The sequence below is a fragment of the Cystoisospora suis genome, assembly GCF_002600585.1.
Source record: "Cystoisospora suis strain Wien I chromosome Unknown contig_2747, whole genome shotgun sequence".
In the NCBI taxonomy this organism is placed as follows: Eukaryota; Apicomplexa; class Conoidasida; order Eucoccidiorida; family Sarcocystidae; genus Cystoisospora; species Cystoisospora suis.
Window position 1 is genome coordinate 13,957 of NW_027155543.1, and position 18,778 is coordinate 32,734.

The window sequence follows — 18,778 nt, forward strand, 5'->3', positions numbered from 1 at the left end:
GGAGCACTGGCGTCCCGCGTGCAGTGCTCGCCGTGTGGTAAAGAAAGAAGCTGCTCTTGCTGGCGTGAAAAGGCCGTCATCCCTTTTCACGCTAGTTGCCAGTCGGCACGGGAGCGTGCGGGTTGGGAGTAGTCTCAGTAGGCAGAGGGTACGTGGGGAGCGTAGTATCCATACCAACACGGGAGAGACACGCACACACCGAGATTCGTGATGTCGAGAAGAGAAAAGGATGAAATGCGACCAAGTGGACAACAGAGAACAGACTACTGTCACACTACTAGAAGAGGACGGACTGACAGGGGGAGTCAGGAGTCAACGAGGGGAAAAAAAAGAGTGGGGTGAAGACGCATATGAAGGCACCGACAAAGGAAACCGCGCAGAAGACTTCACCGATGACGGAGAACAAGGCCGCACAAAAGAAGAAAGCGAGGGAGAACAAGATACAGAGAATATGGGAAAGGACGACGAACAAGACGACGAGGCGGAGGAAGCTGCGCTAGAGACAACCGGGGAGAAGGTCGACAGACCCGAAAGACCGGTGGAAGCCAGCTGAGGCCAAACGGCTGATTCAGGCTTCGAATAATAGTGCAACTTAGTATGTGGAGTTGGCTCAACAAATCCCCTGCCAGAATCAGCGTCTTCTTTTCCTTTGGCCAAAGAATAGCAGGACACGCACGAAAATGATTCGTCAGTCTTTCTCATTTTTCTCTCTTCATCCCCCCTTACCTTCCTCCAGGCCTCTTTCGTCTTTTCGTTGGTATCCAATATTTCGGCTCTCACCCTAGCCGGGAACTTTTCTGTACGCTTGTCCGCTTCCGCTTTCGCCACTCCGATAGACCTTTTTCTCACTAGTTCACTTGGTGCGACGGATGGCGTTGAAATAGTAACAGAGTGATCCGCCTTCTGTTTATGATGACATTCACACGACGGCTTTCTGATGACCTGAGCTCCCTTCACTAGTGCTCCCGTCTGCTCGTCTCTCCTCGCATCACCTCCGTCAACGTCCTCTTCAATCGTCTCTTGTCTGTTTGCCATATCAATAGACAAGGAACTCCATCGTTCTTCGGCACCTCTGCTCGTTTCCTCTATTTCTTCCTTTCGCCCCGATGACGCCTTCGTGGTGGCCGTTCTTGGAAGCTGCCAAGACAGACAAGCCAGTTCGAATGTCTCCACTGAAGCAGCCGGACGCAGATGCTCCGTCCTTGCGGGAGTGTTGTTCTATAGAGCGTTAAGAGACCGGTTCAAGACCTCCAGACCAGACTGGAGCAAGACAGACAACTGAAAAACAGACAGCAAAGAGATGTGCTGTTTAAAGCTCTCTCTTTGGGTTTCGTGTTCCATAGGCACCGGCATGTCCGTGTAAGGGTATGTACGCTCGTCTTTGAATAGAACACTGCATTATAGCCGGTGAACACTCAAGTAGACGGGGTTATGGCTTACCGTTCTCCTGGAGATGTCACTTTCCCTGGATACTCGCATATCCTTCAAGATTAGATCGATATCTATAAGATCAACAAACAAGTCTTGTTTGCGTTTCTCCGCCCATCCCTGGGCAACTACGAGTAGTCTTTCCTCCCTCATGTCATCGCATATACCTCTCTCCCAGTTAGGAAGAAGAGATACGCCCCCTAGATGAGAAGGGAAAACTGTGTTAAAAACAGAAACTCTTCGGTCCCGGTCGGACACCCTTTGCACGCTCGGCCCTTTGCGGCCGTGTACTGCGGAGTCCCAGTAGTCCACAGTCTCTTCGCGATTTCCTCCTGTCAAAAGTTTCCCCACCCGGTTCCATCTTAGAAAAGCAGTAGAATCTTCTGCTCCCCTCGGCTTCGTATACCCTTCACTATTCACGCTGCTACCAATATCCACGCTACGGTGACAGCGGCCCCAGTATCTGTCATCGTGAAGAAGCTCTTCGTCACGAAAGGTAAGCTCTGTTTCCTCGAAAATCCGCTGCACGCAACTCGAAGTCTCTTTCTCCGAGTGACCTTCGCTCTTCGTCTGAGCAGAGACAGGTAGTGCCCCGAAAACCATCCGGCCCTCGGGCCCTCCCTGTCTTGTTTCTGTCTCCACGAGGTGTAAGTACAGCTGCACAAGGGGATGGAGAGGATGATGTACATTTCTTTTTCTGGAAAGATCAACAATCGCTCGAGTGTCTGGATGTGGCAGAAGCAATTTCTCTGCGATCTCTGCAGGTAAGCGGAGCGATCTTAGCCGGAACTCATGGCTTAAGACATTCCGTCGGTGAAACGAAGGGTCACTTGATTGTCGTTTTCTTCTTTGCCTTGTCTCTTCCTCCTCCTTCCGTTCTACACGTCGAGATTCACAGCTTCTCTTAACCAAACTGTGGGAGCGACTTCCTAAGGGAAGCGAAGACACTGGCGGCTCAGAAACTACGGGCCCGACGTACGCGGCCAATGCCCGATAGCTCCTAGACGGCAGCGGACTGGGGGACATAGAGAAAAAGGGAGCTTGTGTCAGACATGCTAGAGGATCAGAACCAGGCGACGGAGATGTACAAGACTGAAACGAGAGAGGAGAATGAAGCTCGTCCATCTCACGAGAAAGTATTCCTTTGCTCAGCTTCAGAAACGGACGGCTTGGCGAGGAAGAAGAAACTAGGCTACTCGGAAGAGACTCAGGGAGAGACGGAAGACGGAGAGGAGTAGCTACAGAGCACACTCCACGAGGACAAAAAAAGAGCTGACAATCGTCCTGAGCCTCTGTAATACACTGACATCGAAGTAGAGACTGCAAAGACGGCTTTTCGAGGCGATGATCAAACGCCTTGCTACACTGGGAAGAACTACGGACTGAAAAAGCATGGAGAGAGTGCCGGTTGGCTAGGGAAGGGAAAAGAAGCGCGAGAGAGTCTTTCTCGTACAGAAGCACGTCGTGGTCCTCGGAAAGCATACTTAGGCAGTCCAGCAGCTACAACGTAGAAAACAAGCAAGCAAGACAAGTACCAGCATGAGAAAGGCGAAGAGGAACGAAACCTTCCCACCATACACGCGACAACGCCAGAGAACGAATATGTCTGCTTGCGCTCCGGGTACCTAGCGATTTCTGTATGTGTAGTGCACCTTTGAACCCGCGAAAGAACAGACACGCTTTAGTACACGTGACAGCGCAAAACTTCAGAGAGATGACGAAATACGCTGAAGTGGAATACTAACGAAGAGCCTGTCATCTTCTTCAGATTACACTGGGTGGCCCGTCCCGTCTAGATTTAGATCGATCGCCTGTCACGGATGTCCAAGAAGCCGCATGTTCGTTATAAGCGCCCTTATCCTTCCCCGCTTCCACCACGAAAACTATCAATACAGATAATAGAAACTCTTGATGTAGTTCCTTCATCGGTGAATACTCGCATACAGAGCATAGGACTTTTGATTATCACCGGCGGTGCAATGCTTGGCAAAGGCAGACTTATACACCCACCCGCACGTCTCCCTCCGTGGGACCGGACTGGTTCCGAAGCAAATGATCTCTCTTCGACTATGCATACGTAAGCCTTGCAGACACACTCCTTACTTTTACGTACTGTCGCCGTTTCATGAAAAGTACAGATGCTTCAACAAGAACCTGCTGATCTTCGCAGAACTTCTCGCCACTGTCAGCGGTGCTCTCATCAACACAATCGTTTCCTGAGTGCCCAGAGTGGCTTTCTGTCTTCTTCTGATCTGGCAAAGCAAACCCACCCTTTTCATCCTTCGCTTGTTTTGAGATCTCTCGCTGCCAGGACGTACATATCGCGTCACCGGACTTCCTTCGACGTGCGGCTGCTGTCCACGGTCGCACGACCGAGTGACTGGCTTTCGGTAGAATCCCTTGTGTGTAACAAACCTCATGGGAATCACTCCCCCTCCTATCCTTTGCATGCCACAGTTTCTGTCCGTGGTGTCCAAAGAAATCTCCTGCAGGCAAACATTCTCCACCACTTCCAGTCCCGCCACCATCTGACGTCTCTCGGCGGGGCACCTCGTTAGTCCGATAACCTGCCGACTTCCTCTCAGAAGAGAAACGGAGAGATACCTGTTCTCCGTCATCACTCTCCGTACAGCCTTCTCCGTTCACTGCCACTTCCAGCTGGCGCCTTCTTTCAGCACGCCATACGCAGCTAAGAAGAAACACAACAAAACCAGCCTTGAATCTGTTCTTCGACATCAGATATCTCCGAGCTAGTACATAATAGTAAGGAGCGCTAGTAGGACGTGTGCGTGCATAAACGATGGCCTCGAGACTAACACAGACAGCAAAAGACAGGGGGGCAATGCGCTCTGTACAAGGGAATGACTAGACCATGGCCCGGCCGTGCACACAAAAGCCCTCCAACACGCGAGAGTGATATACACCTCGACGTTCAAAGCCCGAGTACTTCGTTACATCCGATGTGTGCCATAGCGTCTCTCTGAAAGCATACAGCTTACAACAACGAGACAGGTGTTTGTCCTTGTAATTTCAGTTGCAGGTCTCTACCGGAACGTCATGCCTGGATATCAACAAAAGTCTTTGCAACACTCCTAAACCATCCATGAGAGTAAGAGAATTCATAAGAGCGTTGATATGTTACAGCGTTCTAAGACGCTGCTCCACATAGTGTACGAGGATAGGAGATGTGATTCACCGCGTTTCTCAGGGCTGACGCGTCTGGTCCGAGAAGGTGACGTGATGCTTATCAAACCCTTCCTGAGCTATGGTAGTCGTCCTGCTCTACTCTCCTCTCGACCCCAGCCATTCATGAGCCGTCTCCCAGGTGGGAACTCCTAGTGGAAAGGATGTGTACGAAGCACCGGCTCTCCTTACCTCCGCTGTCTGCCGCGTTTACACTTCAAGGCTGGTGAAGGAAGGCCCGTAAAAACAGGTTCGGGCTCTTCATGCTCAAATGGATATGTTTGTTTTCGTATTGACGGGCTAGAGAGACCCTGTCCGGCCGTATCCGACTGGGAAAGAGGAGGTCCTAGTCTTTTTCCTTCTCTTAGCTTTTGGCCAGGAGGAGAACACGAAGGTAGAGGTGAAGCACACAAGGGAGCAGCAAAGGTACAATCACCCGTAAGGAAAGGAGATAAAGAAGACAAGGAAGGACGTATTCTCGATAACGGTGAGCAATGTCTCTTGAGTTGTCCTTTCGGTCTAACTTCCCCCCTGTTTGCTCTCCACAATGAGACGCTCTTCATCGCCGCTGCTCGTTTCGATAGATGTTCACGGGGCGCGCAAGACAGCAGGAAACCCTCAGTCAAGACCCCTGTCCTGTTCTCGCCCTCATCCCTTCTGCGATCTGCCTTGTCTTCTCTCTTTGCTGTCTTCTCTGTGCTCACTGATGGTTTCATTTGTTCTTTCTTTTGCTCTTTCTCACCGCCTTCCAGACCTTTCTCGCGAGGAGACTGCTTCTTTCCCTGAGCAGGAGAACACACTGTCATCACCGGGGGCCGATGCTTTCTGCATCTGTTGGCGTCGCGCTCTCGACAGAACGACAGCTCAACAAGAGGTGGAGTAGTTTCCGCCAGACATACTAGCTTCTTTCCTGCTGTCGTCATCTGTGGGACCTTGGTGCAAGAGGGTGGTGACAAACAAGCCTGTGTACAACAAGTATTACTCCGACCCTTCTCACGCCCAAGTGGCGAATGAAAGCGATCCTTAACGAAGAAGCACGACGAAGCTTCCTGGAAACTTTCAAGAAACTCCCGATCTCCTCGAATCTTCTGACTCGTCAGCCATTTCATCAGTTCCCACATCTTCTCTCCTCGCTGCTGCAAGCTAGGCGTAAAACTTACAAGCGGCAAAAGTCTTTCCCCTTCAGTGCTCGATAAAGTTACGTCTCCCCCCTGCGTTTCCGGAGCAAGGCGTAAGGACTGGTGTGAAACGGACCACCTGGGCAGGTCTTTCGCCAGACCACAGTCTTCCGCCTCGTCTATTTCCCTTTTCTGAGGCTGATGCTCAGCTGCGAACTTGTTTGTCCCCAGGGAACCCGCTCTCTCGTAGTCGGTCATGTGAGCCGACCACGAATCGCCGCAATTCTGCTGCGCCTGATGCGTAACAGCGAGAGCGATACCGGGAATCCCTGAAACCGCTGGGCTGCCCGGTAAGTGTGGTGTCCGCCGACAGTTCTCTTGACCCGGTGACAGTTCTGTACGATCTCCTCTCCCGAGACAGTTTGCACCACGACAGGAAGTTTGTAGACCGATGGGCAGAGTCGACTGCGCTAAAACTCTTTCTTCTTTGATCTGAGAAAAAGCTTGTTCAGGCGTCAGCGGATAGAACGAAGGCGGGTGAGGGTTGCGAAGAAAGCTTACACATTTGCTGGCACCTTCCTTCAAGGACGAAGCAGTGGCACGTACCACACTATTCCTGTTTTCTATGCCACGCGCCGGGTCTGCCAAAGCAGTCCTTCCGGGTAAGCATGCCGCGGTCGAACAGCGCTTTCCATCCAGACCGGCAGAAGAGGGAGATGGGAGACACACTGCCTCTGTCTTACTGTGCGAGACCGAAGCTGCACCTGCTCCGCCGCGCCTGGGTAGCGAAAATCGCTCGCAGTGCGGCAGCAAGTTGAGAGCAGGCAGGAAGGGCGGAAAATGGTAATAGATGCCTGTGCTCTCGCTTGCATTTCGCGTTGAAAGAAGCTTGTATGAGTCCTCCTGGAGATGACTTGAGCGTCGGCCGTCCTCAGGAGGCGGCAAGGAAGAAAACGGCGAACCTAGGATGCATGTCGCCGAGGAAAGCGCCTCGGGAGCGACGATTGAGGCAGAGACTTGACGGGCTGTCCGTCCGCCAGACACAGAGCATATCGGAACGCGTGCAAGCTGAGGGGTCTCTGGAGAGCAGGCATTGTATACCGTCTTTGTGCCGGGATCACCGAGTATGGACGGCGGGGAAAATAACGTTTCGCAGCTGCGTTCCATTGTGAAAAGTGTACAGGAACAGTATTTCTGCTTGATACTGTCAGAATAGGAAAGACTTGGAATGCAACACGTCGTACATACTGGAAAACTCAAACCTGCCGTGCACCGTATGAGTCGAGACCTCACAGACTCTTGCTAGGGGCAGCTGCAACAAAGGTACCTGTACATTGCAGCCGTCGGCCTGAAACCAACAAAAGGACTCCTTCAGGTTGGGCTCCTAAGCGGACAGCGCCGAGGTACTTGACACCAGAATAACACGGTTCTCCGGCGGGAAGTGCCTCTCCGGCTACAGAGACGCTACGGACAGGTGCCGGAAGAAAGCAAGGCCTTCACCGCGTTACCGGCCTGCCACCCCCCATTGTCGCCGACGGAAGTAGCAGATGCGCTGCTGCTCTGGAATTACGGCGCGCGACTGCTCCGGATGAAAAATCAGACCGCTACACGGCCAAGCAAAATGAGGAGGCGACACGATGCCCGTTGAACGCCTCAGCAGACAGGTCTACAGCGCGCTCTGGCCTCTGGGTCGAAAAGACAGTTACTAGTGCAGAGAGTGTACTGCGGATCCTCGATTATGAGAAAACGAAGAACGACGATAGAAAGGAGCTTTTGAGCAGAAGAGTCACACACCGCTGGTAGTGGACGCCGGCCCGGCAACAGCTCTTCTTGGATACTACGATGCTTCTTTGGTTCAGCCAAGGGTTCATGGGAAGCTTTTAGCACAGGTCCGGCTGGCAGCCAAACAGTCTTAGGTCCGAGAAACTTTCCTGGCCTTAGCGCGCTGCGCAGTTCGTGTCGGTTTCAATGCATGTCTCCTAGGGAGGAGCCAAACCAGCGGTGGCATGGCTCCGCAGACGCGTAGAAACACGTTGGACATGACTGTCAAAAGCTTGCAACCAACGTCTTGTCTCCACATGTAGCACCTACCAGAACGAGATGCAAAAGCAGCTTACAGAATGTGGAATTGCCCTGGGTGCTGACAGGGGAGAGTAGCTTCCCAGGTTACCGTGCAGGGAGATTGAGCACGAGGGGGCGCGCCCTCGCTCGACAGTCGCGACGGTGCAGCGACAAAACCACGCGGCGCCAGAAACGGGCTACGGACACCGACGACCTTGTTTTGACAGATGTTCCCTTCGGAATAAATGTAAAGGGGTTCAGCACTTGTAAAAAGTCTCGGTGAAGCTGACTCTTCACTCTCCTTGGGAATCTTGACTAGCCCCCCGAACTCACCAAGATTTGACGGTAACTACGGAAAACTCGAACCTACCGGCGCCCAGTCTGTGCCGCTCTTGCCGCCACCACCCGTCGCAGAGACAGTGTAAGTTGCCTGTATACCAGAGAACAAAATCTGACTCGCAGGTTGGTTGTGGCGATGTAGCAGAGCCATGCACATAGCAGTCTGGTCGTGGACGTGACTGTGGGTGCAATTTGCCTCGCTCGACCGCTCCGGGCACCCATCTATTTATCTGCCTTCCAGTTTAGAAGAATCTCTTGTAAATCCGCACCACACGCGTGCTCCGGATGAGGAAGAGACCTGCTGTGACCTAGGAGTGTCCGTCGAAGGATGTCTTTCCCTAACGTAATTCCCTCTCCACTCGTTCGCCTGTGCACCCGCATCTTTTCGAACTAGAGATAAAGGAAGACGCAGAGCAGGAACATGCAAAGGCAACCACAAAATTGCAATTTAGAGTTTTTTGTACCCAGTCGACAGTCTTTACGGAGCAGGACTAAGCATATTCAAAGCGTCGAGGCGTACTCGACTCTAGAGTCGTTGTCACGTGGCCCGTTCAGAAGCACGCTATACCTTGCTCTGCGAAACGGACTGAGTACCGACCGAGGAGGCAAACATAGAAGATCCGAGTTGTTAATATGAAGTCCCACAAGCCCCATGCTTTGACCAAACTGAATGTCGGGTCAAGAAAGGTGGGAGAAAGCTTCTCTTCCCAGTCCTTGCTGATCAGCGTCAGCCGCAACAAACAGCAGGGGTTCGGGCGTGCCGCGCTCCTCAGTGAGTCCTACGAGAACTGGCAGCGGCCAGGCTTCCCCACCTGTGTCTAGTTTATGCTAGGCTTCCCCGCTGGCGAACTAAGTCGTCGTGAAAAACCCGCGGCCGACGCCTTCGGGCGGGCGAGAGAGCAAGATGAACCTGGCATCTCCACGGAATACACTGAGGAGGAGACACGGTGCGCCAATGCCAAGGTGCAGGAGTCACCTGGGGTGGCCCCAGTAATTAGTGCTCTCGTTGCTCACGCTTGCCCCGCGTGTCATACCGGTAGTCTGGCTGTGTCCACCCCCGCAGTGTGGTACGTACCAGTGTGCACGAGAAACAACCGCACTGCGGGCGGTGCCCCTGACTGGCGCGTGGAGAACACTTATTGTTCACGTTTCTAAAGGCAAAATAACAATGCCAATAAACGGCGAGCGAGCGCGCACAAAGTAACTTAACTTCTCTCTCTCTAAGAGAAGATCTCTCTTGTTCTCCCTCGCTCTCAACCGCAGCTTCCATTAGAACCGGGAAGAGACGCGTTCTCATTGCCGCCTCCCCAGCGGAGCGGCAGTACCATGCCAGGTCGACCACTCCAGTCGTACGATGCTACAGCACGCTCCCGCTGGGCTACCTTGCCACACCTCTACTGCCTTCTACAGGCGTAACACCAGGTAGGGAAAATAGTGGGGCCTGGACTGCCCACAACAAGTGTTCCGTATCGAGCCTTCTCGCATACGGAACGGCGAGGATTCTACGGGGATCACGGATACTTGCTTGCTCGAAGGTCTCTACAGCTCACGTTCACGCTGTTTCTGGCGACCTTGCCAGGATGATCAACGGCAGTCCTTCGCTGACACCGTTTACGAAGCGTGCGGCTAAGAAGCTGGTAACGTTGAAGAAAGTCAGAATGCAACCTTCGTGCCATACTCGGCCTGCAGCCCGGGAAGGCCGAACATCAATCGCGGGAAACCCCGAACTAATTCGCCCCGACATCTCCCTTTCTTAGCCATCACTTTCGAAGCCCACGTCAGTACGGCCTTCCTCAGTAAGTAGGACATTTTGCGCGTACCACGTTCAATTGTATCGTGAGTCTGGCGGTCGTCAGCAATCAAACGTTGGTCGCGCTACTGCAGCCCACGCTATTTTAATCGAAGCGGGACTGCTCATGGATTGCACCCGGGAAGACGCAAGCAGTGCTTCTCTTACAGAAGCTAACTATCGCCTGTCAGACGGCCTGTTGGCGTCGAAACAGCCGTCCCTCACTGGTCAGGCCATTGTGGAAGCGTCTCTTCCCTCCGCCACTCGTGTAGTCCCGTACTCGAAGTGAAGAACGCCGAGGGACGGAATGTGTGTGTGTGTAGGCGTTTGTGCGCGTGTATGTGTGTGTGCGAGTGTGCACGCTGGCCAACCAACGCCACGTGCGCAGAGTTGATTTCAGAGACCTCTTGTTTTCGAGCCTCTCTGTTTTTCCTCGCGTCGCAATGACGACCGGAACAACCGGCAGAACCCCAAGCTGTCACACTCCAAGCATGGTCTCTCTCCTCTTCACGTCCTGGTCGTGGAACAGCGACATTTCCTCTGCAAAGGCGCTCACAACTCTGTCTGTCTCCTCTGGAACAAAATGCTTACAGGTAATCAAATCAGGCACTTTTCCCGACCTTGTTCAGCGCGCAACTGTGCCAGATCTGCAGGAGTCGTAAAGGCACAAGCCACCCCGGGCGGAGGGGGCTGGCCGCTCACCCTCCCATGTGTTGTGATGTTACACACACGGGGCGCTTCTGTTACCAGACCCGTGATGTTTTGTGCTGTCCCGCGGACGAGGGAAACCTGGCCCTCGCCCTTTATGCGCTTGCAAATCTGCAACATAGTGCAAGTGACTCGCACGCTGCAGAGGCCACGCTGTACATCCTCATACAAGGCAACATCTTTATACATACACGTCCTCTGCTTGTTTCCACCTTTTTGAAGAGTTTTCTTTGGGTTCGGGACTTTACTTAGGTGTTCAGGGAAACCTGCTTCTACCTACTACCACCGCGGACCGCCCCATGCTCCCACCAGCGCTTCTTGTTTCCGGTCACGTCGTCTACTTTTTTCCATCCTTTTGGAACAACGAGCAAGCCCCAGTAAAATGTAACTGAGTTTTGCTTTTTGATTTTCTACTTATTCCCGCGAGATGTCTTAAGGTAATTCGGGGCTTCGGCCACACAGCCTCGTCCCTACAGTTCTTTTTTCAAATGTTACACCACGACGGTCCCTTTTTTCCAAGGATCGTGTTCATGCTTCTGCGCGAAAACTCAGATGTGTAGCGGCATCGCAGAGGAAAGAAAGCCGGGACTCATTTCCACGATGGGAAGTACGGCTACCAGCCTCGTCCGTTCCTCTGTCCGTGGACTTCTCAGCATCTGCATCTTTTGTTTAGCCGGTCCCGTGTGAGAGTTCCAGCTTCTGCAGCCTTTTCAACTCCGACCCGGATCTTTCGTCCTGGCGTGGAGACGAATAATCTCGGGGTGTCCCAGGATGCCTCACATCTTTTGTTCTCATGCCGACCTGACCATGCGAGAAGCTCAGTGCTGGCTGAACCGCCTGCTCTTGTCGTCACCTCTCTACGGAACTTCTCTTCAAGCCCCGCATGTTTTTGTAGTGCAAACACCAGCTGGGTTTCCTGGGCGTGTTTCTTTTGGACCTTCTTTCAAAGGAGTCATTTTTGGGATAGCATGCGCTGCTACCTCTTCTAAAGCCTTCCCCGGACGGCGTCTGCGCCGCATCCTTTGTCACGAGCTGGAAGCTCGGGGGCAGGACTGGACTGCCGAGAGGCTTCGATAAGTGGCACCGTTTTTGCTACTTTTTTAGCTCGTACTTTTGCTTTGCGTCACACTGCTGCGTATCCCCGCTACAACACCTAGAACACAGCTGAAGTGAGCTTCGGTGCAGGCCGGGGGGTAGTCCGATGGACATAGTAGCGGGTGGTAACCTGGAATGATTCTATGTAGGGGGTGAGAAGCCCCCATTAACCCATTCCTTTTTTCGACCGAAGACCTAACATGAGTGAAGGAGAAGGCATTTCGAACCTGTCGTGGGTCTAGGTCGACCCAAAGCCTCTCCGTGTTTGTCCCTTTTGTTCTTCCTCCTTCCTCGTTCTTTTTGTCCTTCTCTCCATATGTTGCCGTCTCGCGCTTCGCTTGTTTTCGTCTGCGCGCAGCAGCCATGGGGGCATCGTATAGTAACCCCCTTGTAGACTCTGCCTTGGTGTTCCCTGCGCCTCCCTCGTCTTACTCTGAAGATACACCTGGGCTTCTCCGTCTCCGATCTAAGTTCATGCCTGGTACAGACGTCCCGGCATTCTTGATTCGTCCTCGTGTGAGGGCTACAACGTCATCTCGGTTCCTCTCAGACCGAGCAACCGGAGGAGGAACAGGAAGTAACACTGTCTGCAGAAGCGGAGGTACTGACCCCTCTTTGTTCTCGGCACACTATTCTCATGTTCCTCACCAGGTTCAGTCTAGCACGTCTCCCTGTCTTCACTCTGCATCTTCTCCGTCTTCTTACCCCTGTGTCTCTCCGAATTCGCTCAGAGGAGTGCGCGCTTCAGTGAGGGTCTCTTGTCCTAGAGCTCGCACTCCCTCCCGTCTACAGCCTCCTTTCCTTTGTCCCGCTTCGTCGCGGATCACACCTCGAAGAGGGAGCGGGGGCTTTTCGCGGGTGCCCGACACCAGTTGCTTAGGGTCGAGGTTTTTCCCTTCTACTGCTTGTCATTCTCTTCCTCGTGAGGCTTATAGTAGCAATCTAGCTAGAGGTGAGACCGCCACAAGGATCCACCCTGCTCATGGAGCTCTGGGAGGTGACGGTGGGTTCTCCGGTGAGGTCAAAGGATTCCCGGGCCAAAGAAAATCTTGTACCGCCGGCACAGAGGCCCAGAGCGCAGCTCGTTCGACGCGTGGTGGTCTGTTTTTACGAAAGGAAGAACGGGGGGAATGTTGTGCGACAGCTCATGGAGATCATGCTTATGCCTTGACACCGTGTGGATCCGGGTCTTCTTTTCTTGGACCCAAAAGCGAAGGAGAAACGCTAACAAGCGAGGGGTCAGGAGGAAGGAGTTTTTTGAGTCAAGAAGAGAGGAAGAGAACGGATAAAGGCTTTTGCATGCTTTACTTCCATGGAAATGCCTGCGACGCTAATATGATGCGCGGATGGCTCCAGCTTCTGGCTGACGAGGTGAGGGACAGAAAAGCTTTTCCAGTGACCCAGGAAACAGGACCTTATTCTTGACATGGGTGATACAACTCTTCAGATTGGGCCGTTCGACCCGTAGTTGTACTGGACGCGTTACATCAGTAGGCTTTAATCGCTGTGACCTTTGCCACCTATCCACATATTTCTTCTTTGGCGTACTAGTGACTGAACATATGCAGTGTGCCAGTGAAGGTGTACGGACATTTGCGGCCTTAGAGGATTTAGCTGGGGACGACGCGCTCCTCGCACTTCTACACGAAGTACTGAAGTGGTGAGCGGCGGGAAGGGACGCGCCGTACTGTTTGTACAGACGGAATGATCTGAATGATGATTGAGCGATGTGACCAACCCAATTCCCGCCGGACACTTGTTGCGCTGTGGTAGAGGGGGCGTGTAGGGGGGCAAGGTCTCTGACGGGTGCTGCTTTAAGGTGGGATGCTGCGCTGCTGTTGAGTTACCTATACCTCACGTACCTACCAGAGGAGAGGCGGACTATCGTCGTTTTTTCAGGTCGCCCTACTACTTACTCAGTACAAAAATGTTAAACGCTCCTCTGACGTGGATAAGTCTGTTGGCGTTCCCCGCTATTTGGTGGACTGGTAGAATCTACCATACGAAAGTGTTAAGTAGCTGAAATCAAGTAGAGCAGTCATTCTTTGCGTCAACACGACGGCGTCGGGGTGTCTCCTGTCGTGAGGGGGGCCAACGGTAATACGTGGACTCAAGCGGGATGGGAATGGCCTAGCTTTATAGGTAGCTGATTGAATACTACAGTGGCAGTGGCCATGTTACCCTTATTCACTGTCATCTCTTCAGCTCAAAGTCACGATCTTGATTTTCGAATACCCTGGCTACGGGCTGCTGGAGGACTACGACAAGAGTAGCCGCGGCATTGATCTCTGTGCGCGTGTCGCCTTCGAGTTCCTTGTGGAGAAGCTTCTCTTTCCCATAGAGCGCATCATTCTCTGCGGGAGGTACGTCTCGGGACACCAGGTCGGATCTAGCAGTTCAAAAGTGCATTGGTGAGCTTTAGAAGATGAGGCGTTCATGCCTATTTCACGCGGATCCTCTCAAATCATACCAAAGCGTGCTGCCGACGTAGAAGAGGAGAGGTCGTAAACCAGATCTCACCAGAAACGATGCCAGCATACTTTGCCTGTCCTCCAGTTGAGGAGTGCTCCACCTAGTTATCATTTTCTCGTTATAATGGAGGGGTTCTGTCTCTTGGCACTTCTTTTTCTTCAGGTCTATTGGCACAGGAGCAGCTGCGTGGCTTGCCGCTCACCTAGCACAGCGTAATGTCCAAGTTGGAGGCCTCGTATTGATTGCCCCCTTCGTTTCTCTCGCTGTAAGTTTCTCCCGCGCTTGTTCGCGGCTTCGTTTCTTTAGTCAGAAGGTGATGTAGACAAGTCGGGAGAACACCAGACGCTACTACGTGCCCATTCAACGGCTCGTGTCACCACATCCCCTAGAACATGGAGAGCTAAAGGCTGATATGGCACTTCACTCCCGGTGTCATCTTCTTTCTATTTCATGGGACGTCGATGTTGGGTATCGGTGTGTTGGGACTTACCGATCCTGTGCCGGCAAGTGTGGAAAATACCCGATGAACTGGTACGAATGTTACTTTCTCAAGGGCCCCTCAGCAGGAAAGGCCTAAAGTTCGCGGTCTGGTCTGCCTGTTCCCTATCGTGTCGGTTGTCTCAGGCTGTCGCAGCGGACTGGGCCGATGCACCCTTAGTTCTGACTCGTGTTCTGGTTCATCACCACTGGAATAGCGAGGCGGCGGTTGCGCAGATTCCATTAGTTCCCCTCTGCATTATTCACGGCAAAGAGGTACGTATGAAAGGGAAAGGGTCTTGGGGGGCTGGGAGACCTTTCATTTGTTCAACACTCTCCACGCTTCTTTCCTTTGGTTAGACAGCTCTTTCTGGCCCAACTATGGTTCTGTGTTTTGGCTTCCCCGTATCTCCTTTGTCTTCTCGCGTTCCACATGTCTCAGTTTTCTTCCCCGACCTTCTTTTTTGTCTAGCCTTCTGTGCTCTCTTTCATCTTCACTTTCGTCTCTTTTTCTCTCCCTCTGCCTTGGTTTCTTTTCTCCAGGATGATGTGATTCCAGTGGAGCATGCAAAGCGTCTTTGGGCGGCAGCGCGTCAGCCTCCGTCTCTGCGCGTAGCTCGGTTTGCAGACTCCGATCATAACGTTGGCCTTACCCTTGAGTCTCTTCAAGCGGACATTGTTGTTCCTCTTCAGGCATTCCTCCAGAGAGTGTCGGCGAATTTACGATTGAAGCACGCAGCAGAAAAGAAACCTGTTTCCGGTCTTCGGCAGCGCGCCTCTACTGACGTCCAAAACTTCGGAGTTCCTCACAGGAATTTGATTTCTCTGTCTCATCAACCCTGGACCGGTCAGTTCCATGGGCGGATCCCGACAGTGCTTGGGAGTCCACCGGCACGAGGTCACTCCTCAGAGGACGGACACTTCTCTGTTCATCAAGGCCAATGCCTGCCTAGCCCACAGTTGTTGCCGCACCAAGGAGGCCTGGTTGAGTCGGTTGCACCTCCGCCGCTTTCTCATACTACTGAAGAGGGAGATGACACTACAGGGGAAGGAGGCAAGAGAGACGATGATGCAGCGGCGATGTGCTTCGATGGGACTGTCGAGAGCGAAGTCGCACGGGAACCAAGAGCCGCTACTTCGTCAGGGACATTCCTTCATTCTACCCGTCTTTCTCGTGAGAGTCCTCAGGGAGACTTCGGAGAGCTCGCTCCGGTTGCGTCACGTTCTCCCCCTGTCCCGGCACCTCATCACATTCATCTAGTTAGTAGAAGGCCCTCTCGGCGGGTTGGGGGCGGTGTCCCTCCGTGTCTTCCGCCTTCGGTGCTGAGGTATTCACGGCAGAGGACAGGTGGAGAAAACACAAGCTGTACTCCTGCTTCCAGTAATGTTCACGCGGCATCGCGGGAGAGCGATCACCAGGGCCTAGATAGCCAGGATGGGGCCACCTGTTCGGCGTCTCCATCATCCGGATCAAGCTCACTTCGTCCGCCTATGTCTCCTTCTCCTCGCGACCCCGTCTCGCTTCACAGCCGTAAAAGTTTGGGAGGCAGCGGCGTGAGGAAACGGTCTGGCTTAGGGTCGGAACCAAGAGAAGAAGCTGCGTTCTCTCCTCCGGAGGTGGACTCACTTCCTTCTCGGAAGGCGGCGTTGCCCCAGTTTCTTCGGGGGGAGACGCCAACCGATCGTAGTAGAAGTACTGGGATTGGAGGACTTCGTCTCAGGAGTTCATCACGTCTTCCTTACTTCTTTCGATTCCGCACTAAGGGTTCAGCCCCCCTGCGTGGTGACCGAGAAGAAGCGGTGGCAGACGACCAAGGTGGATTTCTTGATAGCGGCAACACGGGCAAGTGTGGTGTCGGAGAGAGAAAACAACAGGTACGACCGAGTCGTGCGAGCAGTAGTAGTGAGAATCTGAGTCGGGCCGAAGAAGATAGTCAGAGGAGCCGGAGAGGGAGTTGGGCGGCTGGAGAGAGAAGGAAATTCACTGTGCCTCGACGATTCCAGGGCGTGAGTTTCAGAGGATCAAGAGAAACTAGGCCGGGGCAAGGAGAAAGTTCCAAAGGGAAGTTGTCATTCCTTGGAAACGCACGAGGGGACGCGGAGAGGACAGCGTGCGATGCTGTTAGCGGGAAGACTGTGAGCGGCTTGAGCAGAAGAGCGCGGACCCTTGGTGGCGCGATCAAAATGCGGTTAGAAGATAATGGGTCAGCTGGCCGGGATCGAGAAGACCCGGACGGAAGAGAAGAAGAAGTGGAAGAGGAAGAAGGAGACGACGGAGTCGACGTCGTGCAAGACGACGGAGGAGAATCTGGACCCTCACTGGAGAGTGAAGACTGTACAACCGGGGGGGAAGGGGAGGCACGGGACTCGACAGTGGAATACTACTCTCTTGATCAGTTGGATCCGTATGGCGGCGGAGAGGCACTTGAGTTTCACGACGACGACGACGACGAGGAAGAAGAACTACAGGACCCCTACCTACCATCTGAGCAAGCATGTGCCCCGCCTTCCTTGTCGGCTCTTCTCTTCGAAGGTGCGGACCCAGCTGTCGACATGCCACGTCGAGGAGAGCAGCAAGAGCTTCTATGGGGGATGCCCCAAGCATCTCTTCTTGAGGACGAAGATGAAGCAATACAACAACAGGGAGAAGTTGACGTGAACAGGCCGGTGATAAAGGAAGGTATCCACGAGGAGGAAGGAGACCATCATTGTTCATCTCGCAGAGCAACAGAGGTGCCTTCTTCCTCTTCTACTCCAGGGTCGCCAGACCAGTCTCACTTCTCCTCTCCGCATCTCTCCTGCCAATTGGCTTGCACGGCATCTCCTCCGTTTCTCGGATCTGTCCCCACCTCTCGAGACGGCACCACTCGACGCTGCTCCCCTACAAGTCCATTTTTCTCTGATCGTTCTGAACATGATGCTCTTGCGGCTGGACGGGCATTCTTCGCCCCGGATGCGCAGCGGTACTCAACTATGCTAGCCGCATTTCTTCAGCAGGAAACATCAAGAGCTCTTCAGCAACGACATCGAACAGCTTTGCAGGCAGCGTCGTCGTCACCATCTTCTCATCACCCTCTTTTTCTTCGTTCTTTTCCGAGTCGTGCTTTACGTGTCTTCAAGTCGAGTTCTGTCCAACAGGGGTCTGCTTTCATAGCAGGCTCTCCTCTTCAGTCTCCCTCTCAGTGTTTTGCTCCTCAGAAATCAACACAAGGCCCTCCACGAGAAAAAGCAACTGGCCCTGTATCTCGCTGCTCAAGCAGCAGTAGTAGTGGTGGTGAAGGAGGACGCATAACCGGCGTTACTGGAGGAGGGGGAGGGATCCGGGTATCCCATCCAACGGCACAACCGCCTTGTATAGGGGCTCCTAGTCTACTGAGACAGGGGGAACAAACGTTCCGACCAACGACGAGCTTTAAAGGAGGCGGGTGTGGCAGCAGCAGTGTGGATGCTGAAAGAAGAGTCACGTCGTCATCTTCTTGCGCAGGGCCACAGAGTGCTACAGATTCAGTCAAGAGGGAGGTTGTTGGTGCTTGTAGAGACAGTGACGTCTTAGGTAGTTGCGCAGGTCGCAGGAGCCGCACAGTTATGGCCCGCCCCGCTGAGTGTACCGGAGTCGGCCAAGGGAAGAGACAATTGTTTGGGAGAAGGAAGACATATGGGTCGGGCGTCAGTCTCAGCTTTCAGAAGAGAGAAGACTTTCTTGGAGTGACGAGAAGTCGAGGAGGGGGCATGGTAGATGAAGTTGTCGGGGTGAGGAAGCTCAGGCCTTGGCAGTTTCAAGGACTGGGAGACGAACGACGGGGACCACAGGAAGGAGGCCATCTGACTGAGTTAGATACAGAGGATGCCGAGCTGCTGAACGAGGATAGCAAAGTCGGAGAACAAGGTGAGGATTGCGACGCCATAGTGAAAGATTATGACGCAGGAGGCACTTACGGAGGAGGGGAAGAACCGCGTGCGCAGGAGGGAGAAGAGGGACAATATGGAGGAGTAGACTGTGAGGGAGAAGAAGGTCAGTACGAAGAATCAGACCGTGAGGAAGAACCTAGGAACTCTGTGGAAGTGGAGAGCCCCGAGCATACTACAGGAGACGCAGATAACAGAACGC

General features: G+C 53.3%; 3 protein-coding genes across 3 annotated transcripts; 2 read left to right on the forward strand and 1 right to left on the reverse strand.

The window, feature by feature from the left end:
* Nucleotides 1-133: 133 nt before the first annotated feature.
* On the reverse strand, nt 134-8,419 carry CSUI_005679 (uncharacterized protein). Its single transcript, XM_068065849.1, has 4 exons — nt 4,804-8,419; nt 3,532-4,117; nt 1,441-2,928; nt 134-1,137 (listed from the first exon to the last, which is right to left on the reverse strand). The coding sequence occupies exons 1-4, from the start codon at nt 6,894-6,896 to the stop codon at nt 313-315; spliced, it is 4,992 nt and encodes a 1,663-aa protein (XP_067922165.1). The 5' UTR covers nt 6,897-8,419; the 3' UTR covers nt 134-312.
* CSUI_005680 (uncharacterized protein) lies at nt 4,993-5,494 on the forward strand (the record flags this gene model as incomplete). Its single annotated transcript, XM_068065850.1, has 2 exons — nt 4,993-5,098; nt 5,364-5,494. Coding segments are annotated over 2 exons (237 nt in total), but the record flags the coding sequence as incomplete, so codon positions are not given.
* A 2,383-nt stretch (nt 8,420-10,802) lies between the features above and the next one.
* On the forward strand, nt 10,803-14,946 carry CSUI_005681 (abhydrolase domain-containing protein; the record flags this gene model as incomplete). The annotated part of the gene is made up of 4 exons (XM_068065851.1): nt 10,803-13,092; nt 13,927-14,084; nt 14,356-14,458; nt 14,818-14,946. Coding segments are annotated over exons 1-4 (1,398 nt in total), but the record flags the coding sequence as incomplete, so codon positions are not given.
* Nucleotides 14,947-18,778: the final 3,832 nt, after the last annotated feature.

Excerpts from the sequence above, each read along its gene's own strand:
- CSUI_005679 (XM_068065849.1), bottom strand. The coding sequence starts at position 6,896 with ATGGAACGCAGCTGCGAAACGTTATTTTCCCCGCCGTCCATACTCGGT. Across the intron at positions 2,929-3,531 it reads AACGGCGACAGTACGTAAAA|CTGCTGGACTGCCTAAGTAT; the intron begins GTAAGGAGTGTG and ends TCTACGTTGTAG. Across the intron at positions 1,138-1,440 it reads GTGACATCTCCAGGAGAACG|CTTCCAAGAACGGCCACCAC; the intron begins GTAAGCCATAAC and ends CTGTCTTGGCAG.